Genomic DNA, 19615 nt, shown 5'->3' with positions numbered 1-19615 from the left:
TAAGAAACTCTCGAGCTAAAAAAAAAAAGTCCCTAGACTATTTTTGTACGCAAGTGAGTTCTATTATTAAATTTTATCAATTCATATCTTTGACCATAGTCGATTGTTAAATTTAATGTATTTTTGAATTGATTGGTGTCATCATGGTGTTTACATGTGATATTTTTAAAATTTTATTATTTTTGAAGATTATTTTAGAATTTGAATATTTTTTTGGATTTAAAAATAATTGTAAGATTTCCACCCTAAAAACCCCTATATGAGGGCAAAAAATGGTGAGATGAAACTTCGATAAAAAAAAAATGGTTGATACGGGACAATGAGAAAAATTATTTCTTGGAGAAGGGTGAAATGAATAGTGAAGGGGGAAGTCGGTCAGAGCATCCGACGTCTTTGCTAAGTCGGCCAAAACACCCGATGCTTTCAAACTCTTCATTTTTGGAAACGCTTGGCATCTTCATGACTTCATCTTCGGTGTCTTCGAGAGGCCTATCATAGTGCTCCGGCAAAGAATAACTTGAAGACGCCTATTATAGCATCTACACTAGATCAGAAAATATTCTCCCAACACTTTTCATGGAAGATTTTTTTTTCACCACCTTATCCCACTCTCTTTTTGCCCCTATATAAGCTCAATCTCACCAAGCACCTTTTGTAAGGCACTCATCTCCCATTTCTCCATTTAGATTTTCATGCTCCAATGTATTCTCTGTGTTGTCTTATTTAAAGCACTAGCAATACTTGCACATGTTTTACCGGCTCTTTCAACTTCGAGACGAGTATTTGTGTATCGGAATGAGTATGAACAAAGATTTAGGGTTGGACTCAAACGCATCAACTCGGGCAAGAATTTAACCAAGTAGGAGTGAAACCGACTGGGGATAACGTCCGGTGCAACACAGGCTATAGAGGTTGAATGCAATGGCTGCAGCGGCCTACTCGGGTGGGTTTAAGGCACCTGTTGCGGGAAATGGCGAGTCTCTGATGTACTTTTCCAAAGGGATGCCACCATAGAGTTGCTATGCAATCATGGACACCCATAACGATTTAATTTGGATTAAATGCAAGTCTTGCTCTCAGTGTTATCAACACAATCTACCCCGATCTTTAATTTCCATGATACCCAAAAAAGTACACTTTTGATGGGTCTAGTACAGGAGTGAATCGCACATTTGGTGCAGTCAAGACCACCCCACTGATACATAATCCATTGCAGCCATCATTTTACTACCTGTCACTCAATGGTATATCAGTGGGAAAAACTCGCTTGCCTAACAAGAACAAAATTTTGCACTCCGAAACGATAGTACCGGCAGCTTAAATATTGATTCTGGCACAAGCATTACGTATATAGAAAAAAAGGATTCATCAAGCAAATGAAACTTCGCCTGACACTTCGGGTGTGGCAGGGCTCAGCCTTTGCTTCTCCTGGCCATCAGGTACTACGGAATTAAAAGTTCCGAAATTGGTATTCCATTTAGAAGGTATAGATTTAAATTTACCAGCGGAACTACATGATCCCGGGTTGGAGTATGTGATGGTTAACAAATAAAGTTGGAACAAGGTAACTAACACATACCCGTGTCAGGCACATACCCGTAACTGACACACCATTATTCAAGTAACATAAGTTTTGTTTACAAAGTATCCTACTATGCTTCATGGGACTTTAGTCATTGAAAGAAATCAGAGTATGCATGTCAAAATGGTATACAAAATGTTTTACAATTTCATATAATAGTTTATACTCAGTCGCATGGACATTTCTAAGGAACAAAAATGAATTCTATATAATGTATGAAATTAGTTCAAGTATCAAACCTGTTACCGACTGCCCAGCCATTTCTCAGGTCAACCTTCTTCTCATCCAAACAAAAAACCCCCTTCAGCTTAATCGGTGATTAAAAGATGATTTACTCTGGAAAATCCAATGTTTCCCTCCCTAATTATAAATCAGCACAACCTCATGGTTTTGTACGCTTTAAGTACACAAGCACTCCGATGCTGGTTAAGATAATGGCACCCGCCAATAGACCTGCGTTAAAAGACACCCCTCCAGTTCCCTGGGTGGCTACAGTTGATTCTGATGTTATCAGCTGAGCGGAATCAGAAAAATCCAGATACAATCGTAAAACCTGTGAGATAGGTAGACTGTTAAATTTAGAATAAGGAAACCACAGAAGCAGCAAAATAGTATGGTCCAATAAGAGAGAACCAAGTCCAATACAAAAAATGAGTTACCTTTAGCCCCCGCGATCTCGTATGGTTAACGGCAGCAATAAGATCACCATCAGTGGTGAGTAAAACCTTATCACCTTCATCATCTTCATACTATACATATGCATATAAAAGAATAAGCACAGACAAGAAAATTTGAGAATAAAACAGAAAGTAAAGTACAAAATAAACAAATAAACCCATCGACTCACCAAAAGCTGAGGATGACTATGATCATTACTGGAACGAATTCTTTGCGTTATAGTTGATAAAAGCTCGTCTAAATTCTCATAACCTGAAGAAAAGAATAAATATGTGAGTTTTCCATGCATGCAACATTATGGTATAAAAAAGATAGTAACAAAGCCTGCACATCATATTTCGCTGCAGATTACCTCTTTTAATAATAAAGTCTGGGTGTGCATTAGGAAAACAGTGTATTGATGCTTGTGGGTATAAAATGATATGTATCTCTAATATTCAGCTCAAATTCTTTACCACGTATATACATACCAAAACTGAACCGATGTACACGACCCTTAGGATCCTCAAATTTGAAACAAAACGAGTTTCCAAGGCCTAGGGAAGGATAGGATAATAGCTTTCCGGCATCTGCCCCCTCTGATGTCATGATTGCCGATATTTCACTGAAAAATATTCTGCAGGGTTGGTTCATGTGTATAGCATGTTGGATAAGTGAGGCAGAATTAGTTACCTCTGTGTGTCATAATCATCTGGTGGCTGCAAAGAAAGGGCGGAATCCCAGAATTTTTGCATCAATGTGTTTGCCATGCCATTAACAGCTCCAGGGCTACTTTCAACCTTCAAAAGATCAAAATTTCAGGAAATTTTTTTTTTTTTAACTTGGGCCAAAGGAGTAACAATACATAGAAAGCTAAACAGATAATGAAAAATATTAACCAAGTTCAAATAAGAAAAATACTACCAAATATATGTTAAAACCTTACAATAGGGAATTTTTCCTTTTAACTTTTTACTTGTTACTAGTAAATTATATCCAGTAGGAAAATCCGTAGACATGCCAAGTACAATTGAATGACTCAAGACCATATCCAACAACAGGAGAAGAGATTAACCTATATGCTGCCATATGTACAAGTATCGCAACAACTCAAGAAGTATTGGTCTATACATATCCACAGATATAAGTATGAGATTTGAGGAGGTGCTGAAAATGTTCAGGCAAAACATTTGAAGGTTGGTACTTGGAATTAGAAACAAGGTAAGAATAAAGTAATTTTCTTAATGACCTTCAACATTTGCAACTTCCAAAAATAAGGATTTCAACAAATTTTATGTTGATGGAAATACTACTTTCCAACTTGGTTTTTTATTGTTATAATGAATTTTAATTCACCTTGTTATCTAAAAAGTCCATCACAGAACATATGATGACCCGAAGATTACAACTATTGACAAAAGTATTTCCAACTCTAGATACTTGAAGTGAATAGAATTGAGCTGAGAAAAGTGCTAACTTGCTCAATCTCAAATTGTGAGAATTTTTATGGAGCTCAAGCATTGAGTCACCATGCTTTTCAAGCTTGAATACATCTGTTCAAGCAAACTTGAAAGTTGGCTTGACTCAAAATTATACCATCATATGCTCTTTCTCTCACACAGTGTAAAGGTAATTCCTGGATTATACCGAGACATCCTTTATTAAGGACCTGATTTGCTGTTTCTTTTGCTACTTACTTTTTCGAAGTATAAAAAAGAAAATGCTTTTGAAAATCATAATTATATATTTTGGAGAAAAAAATTCATGCTTGTTCTAATATATAACATAGTTATGTTAGGGTTTAGTTTTAGATTTTAGTTATTGGTTCATTTTCTGATAAACTATTTTATTTTGCTTTTCAGAAACATTTTGCAAGCCAAAAAGCAGATAGGAAAAAGAAAGTAGGAAGCAACAACAAAATGGACCCCGAAAGCATAATCCTCCTATTACGCTTAATAGCCATTGCCTAAATCCAATGCATAAACATGAAATACCTAACAATTTTGGTAGACATAAATATATAAAATAATACCATAAATTGCTGCATGAGTGATATGCAGAACATCTAGACAAGCAGCAACAGTTCCATCTGCACAACAGCCATTTTGATGGATAAAACATCAAAGAATTGTAATTATAAAAATGTATGGAAGAACCAAAACTCACCTTTCTCTAGAACAGGAAGATGTAAAAACTTCCCATCATGCATTGTATGAAGTGCATCAAGGATTGATGTTTCCACCCTCGCACATTCAGGGTTTGGTGTCATAACCTGAGGAATAAAAGAAAAGATAGTGTGATTACGTCAAGTGTCAAAGAAAAACATAAAAAAGAAAGAATCAAAGCTTAGAACCAGAAAACCATTACAGGAAACTTGCTGGTTGGAAGGCTTCTACTCTTTCATTAGCAGGGAGATTGGTATTGGTTAAGTCGGTCTTATGCTCGCTTCCTAATTATTTCTTATCGATGTTTAAGATTCCAGCCTCGGTTTACAAAATCCTCAATTTGATCATGTCTAAGTTCTTATGGGGAGGGGCAATGGAAAAACAAGATACATTGGGTTAATTGGTCTACTGTATGTAAACCAAAGAATGAGGGAGGTCTGGGAGTACTGGATCTAAATTTGATGAACAGAGCTTATTAGGGAAATGGTCATGGAGGTTTGCTAACAACGGAATTCTGTTTGGAGGAGAATGTTTAGCAGCAATACAATATTGATTCAGCCATTATTGTTCGATAGTAAGGTTCCAGCTCAAGCTTCTTGGATTTGGAGATTAGTGGTGAATAATCATTTCGAAGATGACCCTTTCGGTTCTAAGTTTCGAAGTTATGTACCTTTCAAGCCGGTGATGGAAAGTTTATCGGTTCTAGCAAGATATTTGGGCTATGGATTATCCGCTCTTGGTCATTTTTCCTAGACTGTTTTCTATACTTCAAACAAGATTGGCAAATTATGTGAGTTTGGGGAACATCGATCTATGGGCTGGTTTGGAATGTTCAATTCAGAAGAAATTTAAATGATTGGGAATTGAACAATGGTCAAATTCCAATCATTTCCAATTTTTCACTTTCCAAAGATTCCAATGATGGTTTGATATGGAAAGGCAGTGGGGATGGTGAGTATTCTGTTAGCTCTTGTGTCAAGTTGTGTTCTTCAGGTTCGGAGGAGGTCAATTTCTGGAAAAATATAATTTGGAGGGGTATGCTTCCTCCAAAAGTGGAATCCTTTATGTGGCAAGTTATTCTTCAGAAGTTGGCATGTAAGACTGAACTGGTTAAAAGAGGGGTTCAGGGTATTGATGATGTTTTATGTCCTCTTTGCAAGTTGGTGGAGGAGTTTCCTCACACTTATTTTTCCTGTTTTTGTTGCGTGGTCTTATGGAATAAATTCTTTAAGTTGTGGAGGCTCAATTATGTTTTTCTTACTAATGCCAAGATTTTCCTCCAATCCTGGGAAGATTTGAAGAACAATTCTACGATATGGTCATTTGTTCCAGGGGTTGTTCTATGAACCATTTGGAAAGTTAGGAATTCGATTGTGTTCGAAGGTGGGAAGTTAGACCAGACTGAATTATTTTTCTTAGCAAGGTTTAGGCTTGCTTCCGGTTTAGCCAAGTATAAGGAGATCTCTATCCCTAAAGATTCTCTTATCTTTGATCCTTCTCTAGGGGATTCTTGTTCCTCCTCAAATAAAGCGGTCGTAACTAAAATCCCTTGGTCTCCTCCTCCTAAGGGTTTCATTAAATTGAATGTTGATGTTGCTTCTAGTTCCGACTGGAAGAGAAGTGGATTAGGTGGAGTTTTAAGAGATTATACTGGTTTGATTGTAGGTTCTTTCAAGGAGTCTTCAGGTCCGATTGATAATAGAGAGTGATAGCAGAGTGGCAGTGGACTGGATTAAGATGGCTGTCCCTTTTTCCCATATGTATGGGGTAAGGGGGAGGTAAGATAGTAGGCTACCCCCAACACCAAGTTGAGAGCAGCTTCCGTAAGAGACCTCCGATTATGAAATGCCCTCCGTGGGACTGGATTAAGACGTGAATTATGCTCAGAAGTGTATGCTTTTATTGTTAAAGACATAATTGATAGGCTTAAAGTTTTTCAAGGAATTGTTAGATGGGTTGCTAGGACGGCTAACTTAGAGGCTGACGCCTTAGCTAAGGCAGGAATAGGTTGAGTTCAGTGTTGTTGTTACGGTTGTTTATGGTTTTATGTTTCTGTAAGGGGTTTTTCTTTGTTGTATTTCTTGTAACTTTCTTGTGATGATAAGGCATCTTTTCCTCCTTCGCTGATTAAGGAGCTTCCTTCGAGCTCCATTAATCAAGAAGGGGTTTTTAACGAGGCCTGCAATTCTTATAAATAAAAAAAGAAACCATTACACTAAAAAATTGCAATGTGACTTGGAACCATATAATGTCAAGAACATGATATAAAATTGCTCATTCCATTTCAAGATCAGATACCAATAGTAATTAAGTGAAGCTTCAATATATGCAAATGATCCTTTAGAAATAATTAAGACTTATAGGAATCAAAACATGTTCATGTTACAATTTTATTTAATCATCGTTGTATTTATAAAAATTATGCACCATACACCACTGTCACTGTCCCAAGTAAAGCTATCCGTGTAAATAGAATTGCTGATCAAAACTCAAACACGGCCTGAAAATGGTAATGAAAAGACATGAATTGAATTTTCAAGAGCCACAAATACAATTTACATGCAAAGATAACATAAATATACTTTCCAGGCAGTACCAAGACATGTTCCTTAGATTAAAAATCTATTTACAAAATTGTCAAGCTTATCAGTTACAATCATATAAATGCTCATCATATTGCTAAAGTATTTAAGCATAAATAGACTGAAACTCAGTTTAAAATATTCCTACATAATAGTGGAGGGTTAATAGCAAAGGCTATAAGGTACATCAAATCAAATGTAGAATGAACCTTTTCCAACAGAGTTAGCTCAGGGGAGAAATTTTGTGCTACACTCGCATAAGGATGTCCCTTGAACTGCAGTGCACAGATGAAAGCTAGTAAGCACAAAATATTGAAAGAGGTCTTCAAATCCGCACCAAAATACATGTGATGGTGCAAAGAATCTCAAAAGCTAATATTAATCAATTCATGAGTAAAATCAAAGGTTACGTTAGTATCCCCTGAATTTTGTTCCCTGTCACTATAACAACTGAACTAAACTCGCAGATCTCGCATCTTTTTTGCAGCAACACAGACAGGATCCGATGATGAAACAATTGCAACCCTGGAAAATGAGAAGATACTAGGATGATAAAGCAAATAACAAAAAAAGCAATACCATTTAGCAAATTGTATTTGTAAACAAAAGGCCTCTCGATGGATGAGATAGAAGAAAATACTTTGAATTTTCAGAAATAGTTGACAATGACGGCTTTGAACATCTGCTCCTCAAAGTTTCTATGAAGGCATATGGTGCTGAAAAGCATGACAAAAAAACAAAATCTAATCAAGAAATCACAAGTTCCAATCTGTATGGTTAACAATTAATATATACCCTTGATCATCCATCAGGAAAAAGATATGTACTAATTGACATAAATGTGTGGAGACCACTTTGGCATAAATGTTTGCAAGGAAACTTGAAAGTTAAGCCATTCCATCCAAAGGCATTTGGAAACAATATGAAGAGTGTCAGTAAGTATCTATATTGGTGAATACTGTTGTAGCAACAGAGGCAACAAGAGTTTATCAAATATGCATGCAGTGGCATTGAATCATTAGAATGGTATGATAATTAGTACAGAAGAAAACAAATTAACCATTGTTTCCCCACTGGCGTTCAACTCCTTCCACTGCGCAGCAATTGCACTTCCTTGCTCAGCAGCCTTCTCCATTCTAGAGATAGCATCAAAAAGGCATTTTGCTATATCAACATGGCAATCACTTCACCATTTTCCACAACAGGGAGATGCCTGAATTTTCCTGACAAAAGAACCAGCACCAGATTTAGTACATGTAGAATAGCATTTAAAGTTTAAAAACATATCGCTATTGTGATCAAATCTTATTTCATCTCTCGCATATATCAAGTTAATGCTTTTCAGTTTTAATACGGCTTAGAAGAATTGTATAATAGCTTTGATAAAGGCAAAATTCAGAAATGAAATTGTATTATTTGAAACCACCAGACACACTTACAATTAAGGACTATAAACCATAAAACATACTTATAATTAAGGTTATTACAAAGTAGTAAATAAATTTTATGGTTATATATAATTCATGTCAAACCAGTCATAACAAGACGTGCATCAGAATCTACATCAACACCAAATACTGGCTTTGTCACGTATCTTCCTCACAGATAATTAGCTACAATGAGTCTCGTGAACTAAAAGAAAGCAATTATTTTCTCCCATCACTCCATCCACATATGCATCCAATTATTTCTTTAAGAAAAAGGCAGTTTTATACGGGTTGTGTGCTGAAATAACATAATCAAGTACCTGAACCATCTTCTGAAGTGCATCGATGGCCAAAGAGTCTGAATTAACAAAATTGGACTACATGTCATGATCTTAGATACTACTGTTTGCTCCGGCCTCAGCCCTCTGCTATTACTCTAGTAGCAATGTCTGTCATTACAATATATAAATTTACAGTTTACACTACACTGTAACAACATGGAAGCAATAAAAGTGTACACAGATGCTAAACAAAATTAAGTTAAAAACCTTGTCAGTAACGATCCCAGAGCAGCCATTGGCATCGGGAGCAACACGGCATCCATACGACGAGCTGCCATTCGCCTACAAGCCTCGGACACAGTGGTTCCTTCAGGGATGGTGAGGGCTTTGGACAACCTCAGTTTCTTCACCGTCCTCTCACCATTAACGAACTGACAAAAAAAAGGAACTTGAAACTTTAGTAAAACATCATCTAGTAACACAAAAAAGAATCAAAAGAAATAGTCAGAGTAGGGAGCCAACGAAGGAGAAATGGGCTTGGCATTTTCGGAGGTGTGAGACTTGTGGGGGCAGAAAGACCTCTTCTATGAGAATTCCGGCGGGATGGCGGCGGGAGAGGCACCGATTGGTTGGTCATTTTCTCGATTAATTTTGCTCAATTCTCGATCGATCGAAAAAGCTTTTGAAGAAGATGAAAGGTTATTAGGGTTTGGTAACTTGAGTGGCCTTCCCTCGTTGACCACTCCCTTTCTCTTCCTTGGTGATTTGTTTCAGCCTTTCAGAGCTTCAGCCTCACTGTTGCTCGTTTTTCTTTCTTTTCTCTCTTGATTTTCATTAAGTATTGTTTTTAATATTAATTTCTTAATTTAAAATATATTTTTACCTTCAAAATATATTTCAATATATTTTAAATATCTTTATTTTGTAAATAAATAAACTTTTTAATTCACTTACTTGCAAAGTTAATTCGTATAGATTTTAATGTTGATACCTATTTTACTTGAAATTTAAATTACACCTTTTTGTGTTTAGAATTTAGAATGAAGATATTATTATTATAATTTACAGATTAGAATTAGAATTTTAATTATTTAATATATTAAATGATATTCAGATATATATTTATAAAATCATTTTTAATATTCGTACATAAAATAATAATTTATTTTGCATTAGAAAGTTGTCGTCTATTAAAGTTTTCTATACAAATTATGTGTGGAATAATACCTAGATGAGGCCTTCTAATGTAGAATAAATTTGATAATTTTTTTATAAAAATATATATTATATTTTCAATTTTCAATAACTAAATTGATTATTTTTTTATGTTTTTAATTATTAAAATTCTTACGGTAAACGAATTTGACAAATACTTCTACCAAATTTTAAACCAAAATCAATGACTTAAAATTTAAGAATACTCAAATTGAGCACATATTACTCAAATGGAAAGTAGGGGTGTGCAAAATTACCCGACCCGGTTGACCCGACCCGTCGACCCGCCGATCCGGATCTAAAAAAATCGAGTAATTCTTTAAAAAAATTACCTGGTCGGGTCGAGTACCCGGCCCAACATTTCCCGGGTCGGGCCCGGGTTAGTTTTACTCGGTTTTTTATTTATTTTATATAAAATATAATGAATTATTTATATTATGGATTATTATATTTTGTATTTTGAACTTTTAAATTTTATGTTCGGATATTAGAGTATGTAATTCGAAGTTTTGAACATTTAAATTTGTGTATATATTTTTTTAAATTAATAATTTGAAAATAAAAAATTAAAAACCGAGTATCGGGTACCCGCAAAATCTGGGTATCCGATTACCGGGTACCCGTAACATCCGGGTCGGGACACGGGCCGAGAAATCCTCGACCCGAAAGTTCCGGTACCCAAAAAATCCGGGTACCTGAATTTGCACACCCCTAATGGAAAGGATATAAAGTATAGATTTTATTCTACACGTGGAAGGATTTGGTTGGACAAATCATTTTTTTGGTGCACCACAAAGTTCATGTTTCTAAACTAAATTAATGGTCAACTTCTCCGAGCTAAAAGACTTATTTTTTTAATTTTGAAACTAAATATATAATTTTAAAAAAATAATTTATTTTGATTTAAAAATAAGTAATTAGAGATAATTAATTATGATGCTAATGCTTTTTCGTTAATTTTAAATAATTTAATTGGCATAATATAAATTTCAGCTTCAAACGTTTACATATTATACCAATTTGACCGAGATATAAAAAAAACTAATAAATTAACTCTCAATATCGGCAAAACATGATAATTATTATTTGAGCTTTTTAGAATTTCAAATTGACATAATTTATATGCATTAAAGACTAAATTTATAATCATACGAATCAAAATAGAGAAAATCGCTTCAGTGACCAAAAATGCCTTATAATATACGATTTTAATCAACTTTTTTTGGATTTGCCAAAATGACCAACAAAATCGCAACGCGAAATAAAAATCGCAACGCGATCCCCAGAATCGCAAATCAGTTTCCAAAATCGCAACGCGATTCTTGAAAATCGCAATGCGATAGTACAAATTCGCATTGCGATTTTCCAGAATCGCAACGCGAATATGAAAATCGCAACGCGAACACATAAATCGCAACGCGTATCCGTAAATCGCAACGTGTATCCGTAAATCGCAACGCGTATCCGTAAATCGCAATGCGTATCCGTATATCGCAATGCGTATCCGTAAATCGCAACGATAATCCGTAAATCGCAACGAGAATCTGTAAATCGCAACGATAATCCGTAAATCGCAACGAGAATCTGTAAATCACAACACTGAAATTTTGGGTATATAACTACGAAACAGCAGCAAATCATAAACTAAATCCCTAAATCGCAACTCATTCCATCTCCATCTATCACTCTCTCCGGCGACATCCGTTCCTATATCCAACGACATCCTTCCCAATCCGGCAACAGGTTTTAGTTTCGCAGCTCGTCTGTTTAGTAAATTAATTTACAACCATGAAATCATCTAATGTTGATCATGTTTGGATAGATTTGTGTTTTGGAGGGTCATGGGATAATGTTCATGGTGTTTTACAATATATGCCTTTTACCATGAATCTTCAACTAAAATTGTCTTTACAAAAGTTAACTTATGAAACTCTAATGCTACGTGTTCAAATAAATTGAATTTAGAGCCCCTAAGTGGATTTAGGCTATCTTATCAGAGAAATGGTAAAGTTTATTTGTTAACCGACAATGAAGATGTTGAACGATTCATTGCTTACATTAGTGTTTCACAAGATGATGTTACATTGTATGTTGTTGAAACCTAGAAGTAGTATTGTTGGGTCAGTAGCGGGTAGTAATCAACTAAGTTTTTCTCAAAACCCACAACCTTTCTCTAATCCAAATCCCAATCAACTTTCAGCACCAAATTCCGGTTTTCGTATTGACCAGTTAGACGATGATGAGCCAACAGAAAAAATTGTGAGTACTAGTCAGTATTCGAAATTTGGTCGTGGTCAATATCCGGACTTTGATATTGGTCAATACACGGATTTTGATGATGTTTCAGAAGAAGAAACAGACCCTGCGTGTAATGATTTTGATATTGGTCAATACCCGAATTTTGATGATGAAACAGCCGTTGCCGAAGAATGTATTGTTGATGATAATGAGGAGGAAGTTACGACTGTGAATGAACATGTTGAACATCCATTCTGTAATTCATATAATCCTGAAGAAGAAAAAGAAGAAGAAAAAGTCCCCGAAGAAAAGAAAATGCCACGGGCGTATAACTGGAATATGCCAGAATTACTTCAGATACCGGAAGAAGAGTTGGTAAAGAAAGCAGTTGATTGTTACACAAAAGTTATTCGTGTAGTTGTATGAAATGGCAAACATCTGGTTATCCGTGTGGCCATGTTATAAAAGTTGCTCTTCATTTAAACCAAGATGATTCAAGCGCATACGCTATGGATTGCTACACTACAGAAGTTTATCGACAGACTTATGCCGAGATTGTCTACCCTATTCCACATCCTTCTGAGTGGGACATACCAGATGACTTACAAACAGTTTTGCCACCAGCCATGGACAGAAGGCTACCTGGCCGACCAAAAAGTCACGATCGTATACCGTCTAAGGGTGAAGAGAAGAAGAGATCGACATGTAGTCGGTGCAAGGAAAGTGGTCATACAAGGTTGACATGTGGATCACCAGTGCCATCAAAATCATCTTTTCCTCTACCAAAATATGGATCCTCATCAAAATCCAAAGCTCATATGGTGTCAAGCAAAAGGCAATCATCTTTAAAATCCCAATCACAATTGGCTTCACCTTTTGGGACTGTTAACTTAGGTGATTTTTAAATGGAAACGTTGTATTATGTGGATTTTATGTTATCACTTATTAGGCATGCATTTGACTAGCGCAACACGGAAATTACAATCGCAACAAGAGAATCGCAATGCGAAATGAAATCCCAACATGAAAATCGCAATGCGGAAATGAAAATCGCAATGCGAAATGAAAATCGCAACGAGAGAATCGCAATGCGGAAATGAAAATCGCAATGCGAAATGAAAATCGCAACGAGAGAATCGCAATGCGAAATGAAAATCGCAACGAGAGAATCGCAATGCGGAAATAAAAATCGCAATGCGAAATGAAAATCGCATTGCGATTCTCTCGTTGCGATTTTCATTTCCGCATTGCGATTTTCATTTCGCATTGCGATTCTCGTTGCGATTTTCATTTCGCATTTCGATTCTCTCGTTGCGATTTTCATTTCGCATTGCGATTTCATTTCAACATAATGCAGATTGAAATCAACAAAATCAACCATTACATTTCAATCAATTAAACAAGCACAAATAAGAATTATGTTCGCATCATTACACAAATCAACTTTTACAAATCATCTTTTACAAATCAATTAAACAATCAAAAAATAAGCAATAATTCTTATTTCCGATCATCTACTATTGAATCAACTTTTACAAATCAATTAACAATCAAAAACAATCAATTAAACTATTGAATCAACTTTTGCAGCCATACATCATTTTCACGCAGTTCACTTCTGAGATTAACCTGCAGAAACCAAACATTTGCTCAAACAACACTTTCTACACATCTAAAACCTACAAACAGCAAATTATTGAATTCTAGGTACTTAACCAAACATTTTCAAACCAAAAGTCTATAAACTTACCAATTGTTTATGGACATTTTTATAACGCGGATGCAGGTAGGCAACGTCTCGTATATATCGATTTAGCCATATAATGCCGAAACCACAGCCTACTGCAGCTCTATCTCTATCGGTGGAGGTAGATACTTGGTGCTTCCCGTCGTCAAACGCTCCAACGCCAAGCATACGAGAGGACCACAATCTCCTCTGGCTCCGCTCGTTTGTTGTGGCGCGGTCTCGTCTCTAATAACTGTAATATTGAGCTTCTTTGGCTTCTTGTTCCAGAACGAGTCCAATAATTGATCGCATCCAAGAATTTAGCCAAATGAGAGCTCCATCCCTTAATAACATCTCTTAAATCAGCCAATGATATGTAATTTATCATGCTGTCATACACTATTGTCTTAAGGGATGGGAGCTGAAGCTCGACGAGAATCCAATGTTTACGTTCCAAAACAGGGATAAACACCTGCAATCATAAGTAATAATTCATTCATTTGCGCACTTATTTCATAAAACCTTTAAACTCAATCTAAAATAAATACTAACCTTATCGACCTCCCACCATGTAGGATAAAGTTTAGCTTGTCCATTGCCCAAATCAAATGATTCATCTCGTGCATTCTTCAAGTGAACGGCGTTAAAAGACGTCGGCATAATTGTATATCGTATATTTTTATTTTTCTTAAGTTTTCTTATTATTAGAAGACGTGTCACCCACGCATCGATATGTTGTTTTACAAAAAAAGACATATATTAGTGACTTACATAAATTTAAAAAAAAAAAATTAATCAAATTGAAATATAAGAAAAATATAAGACTTATCCCCCCATCGAAATAGCCATTGTCTTCGACCCTAATAATACGCCCCACCAAGACCGATCAAGCAACAAATAGATATCATCGGTGAGCTTGCATATGTCAGTGAAACACCCCTGGCTCCGCTCATGTAGATAAAAATCAACTGCGGTCTTAGCACAAAGGGTGTTATCCAGAATTGTGTCCGGTAGTTATTCCCTCTCCTCTTCAGATACCGGTATGGTACTGGCCGGTAACTCATACGAGAGCCAACTTGAATCCATCATGTCCGGCACGTCAGAGGGTTTCTCAAGAAGCCTACATATGACGCCATGTGAATCGGGCTCTTGAATGGTGGGAGGGACCTCTTCAATGATGACAGTGGCCTCTTGAACGGTGGGAGGGGACTCTCGAGGAATGATAGGGGGGGCCTCTTCAACGATAGGAGTGGACTCTTGAGGGATGACAGGCGAGTCGGGCTTCTTCTTGCGGTGTCTTCGCACTATTGGGGTGTACGGAGACTTAATAGCACGTGCACGCTGTCTGATGCGTGAACTCCGTCGTGCAAGCATAACCCGACGTAAAGCATCCACTCTATCGGGCCGCTAAATAATTAAATACAAAAATCAGTAAATAAACAGACATGATATTTAAACAGTGAAAACAAAGACAAATATGTTTCAAACTTGCATTGTATTCACCCAAGTCATTATTCTATCATAGTTCACAAAATGCATCAGATAACAAAGAAAAATATGTTTCAAACTAATACCCTGAAGTTAGTATTTGTCTTTGTTTTGTCTATTGGTTGAAGTAATGCAATCCATTCAAGTTTCAATTTGCAGAAGAAGAAATAGTTTACTTTCGCAACACGAAACTTAAAATCGCAACGCGAAATGATAATCGCAACGAGAAACAAAAATCGCAACGCGAAACCAAAATCGCAACGCGAAATGAAAATCGCAACGACAGAATCGCAATGCGAAATGAAAATCGCAACGAAAGAATCGCAACGCGAAATGAAAATCGCAATGCGATTTTGGTTTCGCGTTGCGATTTTGTCGTTGCGATTTGGTTTCGCGTTGCGATTCTTTTGTTGCGATTTTCATTTCGCGTTGCGATTTTGGTTTCGCGTTGCGATTTTAAGTTTCGTGTTGCGAAAGTAAACTATTTCTTCTGCAAATTGAAACTTGAATGGATTGCATTACTTCAACCAAAAGACAAAACAAAGACAAATACTATTTCACAGTGTTAAAGAATACACAGTTTAGCAGAATTGGCAGCAACCGAACAAATTTACTTTCAACCAAAAGACAAAACAAAGACAAATACTATTTCACAGTGTTAAAGAATACACAGTTTAGCAGAATTGGCAGCAACCGAACAAATTTACTTTCAACCAAAGAGAAAACAAGACAAATACTATTTCACAGTGTTAAAGAATACACAGTTTAGCAGAATTGGCAGCAACCGAACAAATTTACTTTCAACCAAAAGACAAAACAAAGACAAATACTATTTCACAGTGTTAAAGAATACACAGTTTAGCAGAATTGGCAGCAACCGAACAAATTTACTTTCAACCAAAAGACAAAACAAAGACAAATACTATTTCACAGTGTTAAAGAATACACAGTTTAGCAGAATTGGCAGCAACCGAACAAATTTACTTTCAACCAAAAGACAAAACAAAGACAAATACTATTTCACAGTGTTAAAGAATACACAGTTTAGCAGAATTGGCAGCAACCGAACAAATTTACTTTCAACCAAAAGATAAAACAAAGACAAATACTATTTCACAGTGTTAAAGAATACACAGTTTAGCAGAATTGGCAGCAACCGAATAAATTTACTAAGCAATCTAAGTGAAATGGCTAATCTAAGTGAAATTACGAGTAAATTTATCATTAAGTTAAATATGGAAAATCTTAAACTTACCTCGTTGCGTAGAGTATGAACCTCATTCTGCAACGATACTATCATCTCACGTAGAGCGGCAACCTCACCACGTAAAGTTGACACCTCCACACGCCATGCACCATCGTTATCGCGTAGAGTACCGATCTCCTCACGCAAGGCATTGACCTCATCACGTAACTCCCTTGACTCATCCCGTGGAGGTGGAGAACAGGGAGATAGGAGTCGTGGCATCTTTGCCGGTCGCCTATCATGAGGTGATGGTGGAGAAGAGGCTCGATGATGTGACGGGATATGTGATGGATCTCGTTCTAGAGGTGTATAGTCGGGTCGATCGGGTGATGGCTCTAGGTGAGGTGATGGCTCTCGAATTGGAGGAAGTGGATGCTGCTCATCATCCGTGCCATCAAAAAAACTCTGACTAGCTTGCCACCAATCAGTGGCAAGCTCTTCCTCCGTGGGTGTCAGTCTTTGTAATAGAATGTTGGCCTCCTAAAATATAAAAACTCAAACAAAGTTAAACGTCTACTATTAATAACTTGTTTATATATTATATGAAAGTATTTGTGTTAACTTACATTATTTATTGTCGCATATGGTATTAAGTCTTCCCAATCCAACAGAGTTTCCTCTTCCAGGAAATAGCCCTGGGAATATCATTTGACGTTTTTATTGCATATGTACGCATGCTGGGGAAAGCCTCGAATATCCAAATCTACAAACAATATAATAACAAATTAGTAATTGTTAAATAATTAATTATAATTTTAGAAACATTATATAAATTCTTACCTTAAAGGCCCAAACAAAGCCTGACAAAGTGTATTTCGACCCATCGCCACGCAAACTTTGCGGTCATCAAAGGCAGTAGACAACTTAGTCCAGGTAGCTTTCCATATATACGAACCCCACGGAAACAGATTCCATGCATTCAGGTCCTCTACCAATATTATTAGCTCCCGAGGAATAGGTTGTCTGGCCTCTCTGCCTAAAAAGCCGGCATACACAAGTAGTAGAAGGCATACTCGGATAACATCGACGTCATCCATCCGAGTGAAACCAGCTTTCTTATTAAACAATTTCTTCAGGTCGTCGACGTGTAGGTTCAGCTTCTCCATTGACTCATCCGGAAAAACCCGGGATAACCATGATGGGCGGGCGATATGACGAGTGTACCGGCCTACATCATCGTGTCCGAATCGTAGACCAGTGATTAAGCAGAACTCCTTCCGCCCAAAACAAGTATACGCTGGTGGAAAATGAAACCATATCTCTTCCTCACCACGTTGTATACTGTCGGGTAGATTTGATGTCATGGTCTGAAGCCACAAATGGGTCAAATTAGCATCTCCACCCGGATGTTGTACTCTCAGTCATGGCCCGAAGCAGGTTTCCTCAAACAATTGTCTTTGAGCAGGTGAAAGCTTCGAAGCAATTGTAGTGGCTAGGCTAACTTTATTCCTTAATGTCAATGAAGCCGAAAAAAATTTCTACAAAAACAATAAACATACCAAGTTAGATATACCAAAAACTACACTGTGAATATATACCAAAAACAATAAACATAAAAAGTAGTAGTTTATTCTTGAAACTAAAATTTGCAACACAGTTTTGTCTTTTGGTTGAAATGAAAATCGCAACGAGAGAATGACTGTCGCAACGAGAGAAATGAAAATCGCAACGAGAGAATCGCAACGCGAAATGAAAATCGCAATGCGATTTTGGTTTCGCGTTGCGATTCTCTCGTTGCGATTTTCATTTCGCGTTGCGATTTTCATTTCTCTCGTTGCGACAGTCATTCTCTCGTTGCGATTTTCATTTATCTCGTTGCGACTCTTCTGCAAATTGAAACTTGAATGGATTGCATTACTTCAACCAAAAGACAGAACAAAGACAAAGACAAATACTAACTTGAAAATCGCAACGAGAGAATAGCAACGCGAAATGAAAATCGCAACGAGAGAATCGTAACGCGAAATGAAATCTAAGTGAAATGGTTAATCTATTATTGAAATGACCAGTAAACTTATCATCAGTTTCAATATGAAAAACCTACAATAATGCAAAAATTTCAAAATAAAATAATTAAAAAAACTAACCCTCGGAGGTTGATTTTCCATTTCTGAATATTGTGAGGGATTTCTGACCGTGAATGGTTGTGAGGGATTTCGCCGGAGATGGGGACGGAAATCTTCGGAGATGGGGACGGATTTCGCCGTAGAGAGTGAGAGATGGAGATGGGACTGAGTTGTGATTTTAGGTTTTAGGTTATGAGTTGCGATTACGGGATTTTGTCTTAATATTCGTTTTTGTAATTTGAAAATAAAATACGCGTAGCGATTATAATGGCGCTTTAAATATCGCGTTGCGATTTACGGATTCTCGTTGCGATTTTATGTATTATCGTTGCGATTTACGGATACGCGTTGCGATTTACGGATACGCATTGCGATTTACGGATACGCGTTGCGATTTACGGATACACGTTGCGATTTACGGATACGCGTTGCGATTTATGTGTTCGCGTTGCGATTTTCATATTCGCGTTGCGATTCTGGAAAATCGCAATGCGAATTTGTACTATCGCATTGCGATTTTCAAGAATCGCGTTGCGATTTTGGAAACTGATTTGCGATTCTGGGGATCGCGTTGCGATTTTTATTTCGCGTTGCGATTTTGTTGGTCATTTTGGCAAATCCAAAAAAAGTTGGTTAAAATCGTATATTATAAGGCATTTTTTGTCACTGAGGCGATTTTCTCATCAAAATAACGTAAAATTGATAAAAAGAACATTAACGTTGTGATTAATTGTTATTAATTTTCCACTTTCGAAATTGAAAAATGACTAAATTGTTCCTTTTTTTAGAAGGGACAATATACTTAATTTTGAAATTCAAAGGACCTAAGTAATCTTTTTATCTCATTCATATTTAAAGCTCATAACAAAGATTAATACATGTTTAGTTCAAATACATTTCAACATGTATCGTACAAGACATTACAATATCAACAATGGCAAC

General features: G+C 36.5%; 1 protein-coding gene and 1 long non-coding RNA gene across 2 annotated transcripts; both read right to left on the bottom strand.

The window, feature by feature from the left end:
• Window positions 1-1869: 1869 nt before the first annotated feature.
• On the bottom strand, window positions 1870-7348 carry LOC120135827 (CBS domain-containing protein CBSCBSPB3-like). The gene is made up of 8 exons (XM_039152018.1): window positions 7196-7348; window positions 4406-4511; window positions 4272-4328; window positions 2933-3050; window positions 2731-2864; window positions 2430-2512; window positions 2242-2331; window positions 1870-2135 (listed from the first exon to the last, which is right to left on the bottom strand). The coding sequence occupies exons 1-8, from the start codon at window positions 7331-7333 to the stop codon at window positions 1965-1967; spliced, it is 897 nt and encodes a 298-aa protein (XP_039007949.1). The 5' UTR covers window positions 7334-7348; the 3' UTR covers window positions 1870-1964.
• Window positions 7349-7428: 80 nt separating this feature from the next.
• On the bottom strand, window positions 7429-8186 carry LOC120135828. Its single transcript, XR_005517292.1, has 3 exons — window positions 8047-8186; window positions 7627-7702; window positions 7429-7511 (listed from the first exon to the last, which is right to left on the bottom strand). It is a non-coding gene; the product is annotated as an uncharacterized LOC120135828 (long non-coding RNA).
• Between the last annotated feature and the right edge of the window lie 11429 nt (window positions 8187-19615).

This window comes from Hibiscus syriacus, unplaced genomic scaffold, assembly GCF_006381635.1.
Source record: "Hibiscus syriacus cultivar Baekdansim isolate YM2019G1 unplaced genomic scaffold, ASM638163v2 tig00110621_pilon, whole genome shotgun sequence".
In the NCBI taxonomy this organism is placed as follows: Eukaryota; Viridiplantae; Streptophyta; class Magnoliopsida; order Malvales; family Malvaceae; genus Hibiscus; species Hibiscus syriacus.
This window is presented reverse-complemented; position numbering and strand designations above follow the sequence as displayed.

Bases quoted from the DNA above. Each gene is read 5' to 3' on its own strand.
- LOC120135827 (XM_039152018.1), bottom strand. From the start codon at position 7,333: ATGTATTTTGGTGCGGATTTGAAGACCTCTTTCAATATTTTGTGCTTA. The intron at 3,051-4,271 runs GTATTATTTTAT...CCTGAAATTTTG, and splicing joins CACTCATGCAGCAATTTATG to ATCTTTTGAAGGTTGAAAGT. The intron at 2,332-2,429 runs GTGAGTCGATGG...GCATATGTATAG, and splicing joins ATAGTCATCCTCAGCTTTTG to TATGAAGATGATGAAGGTGA.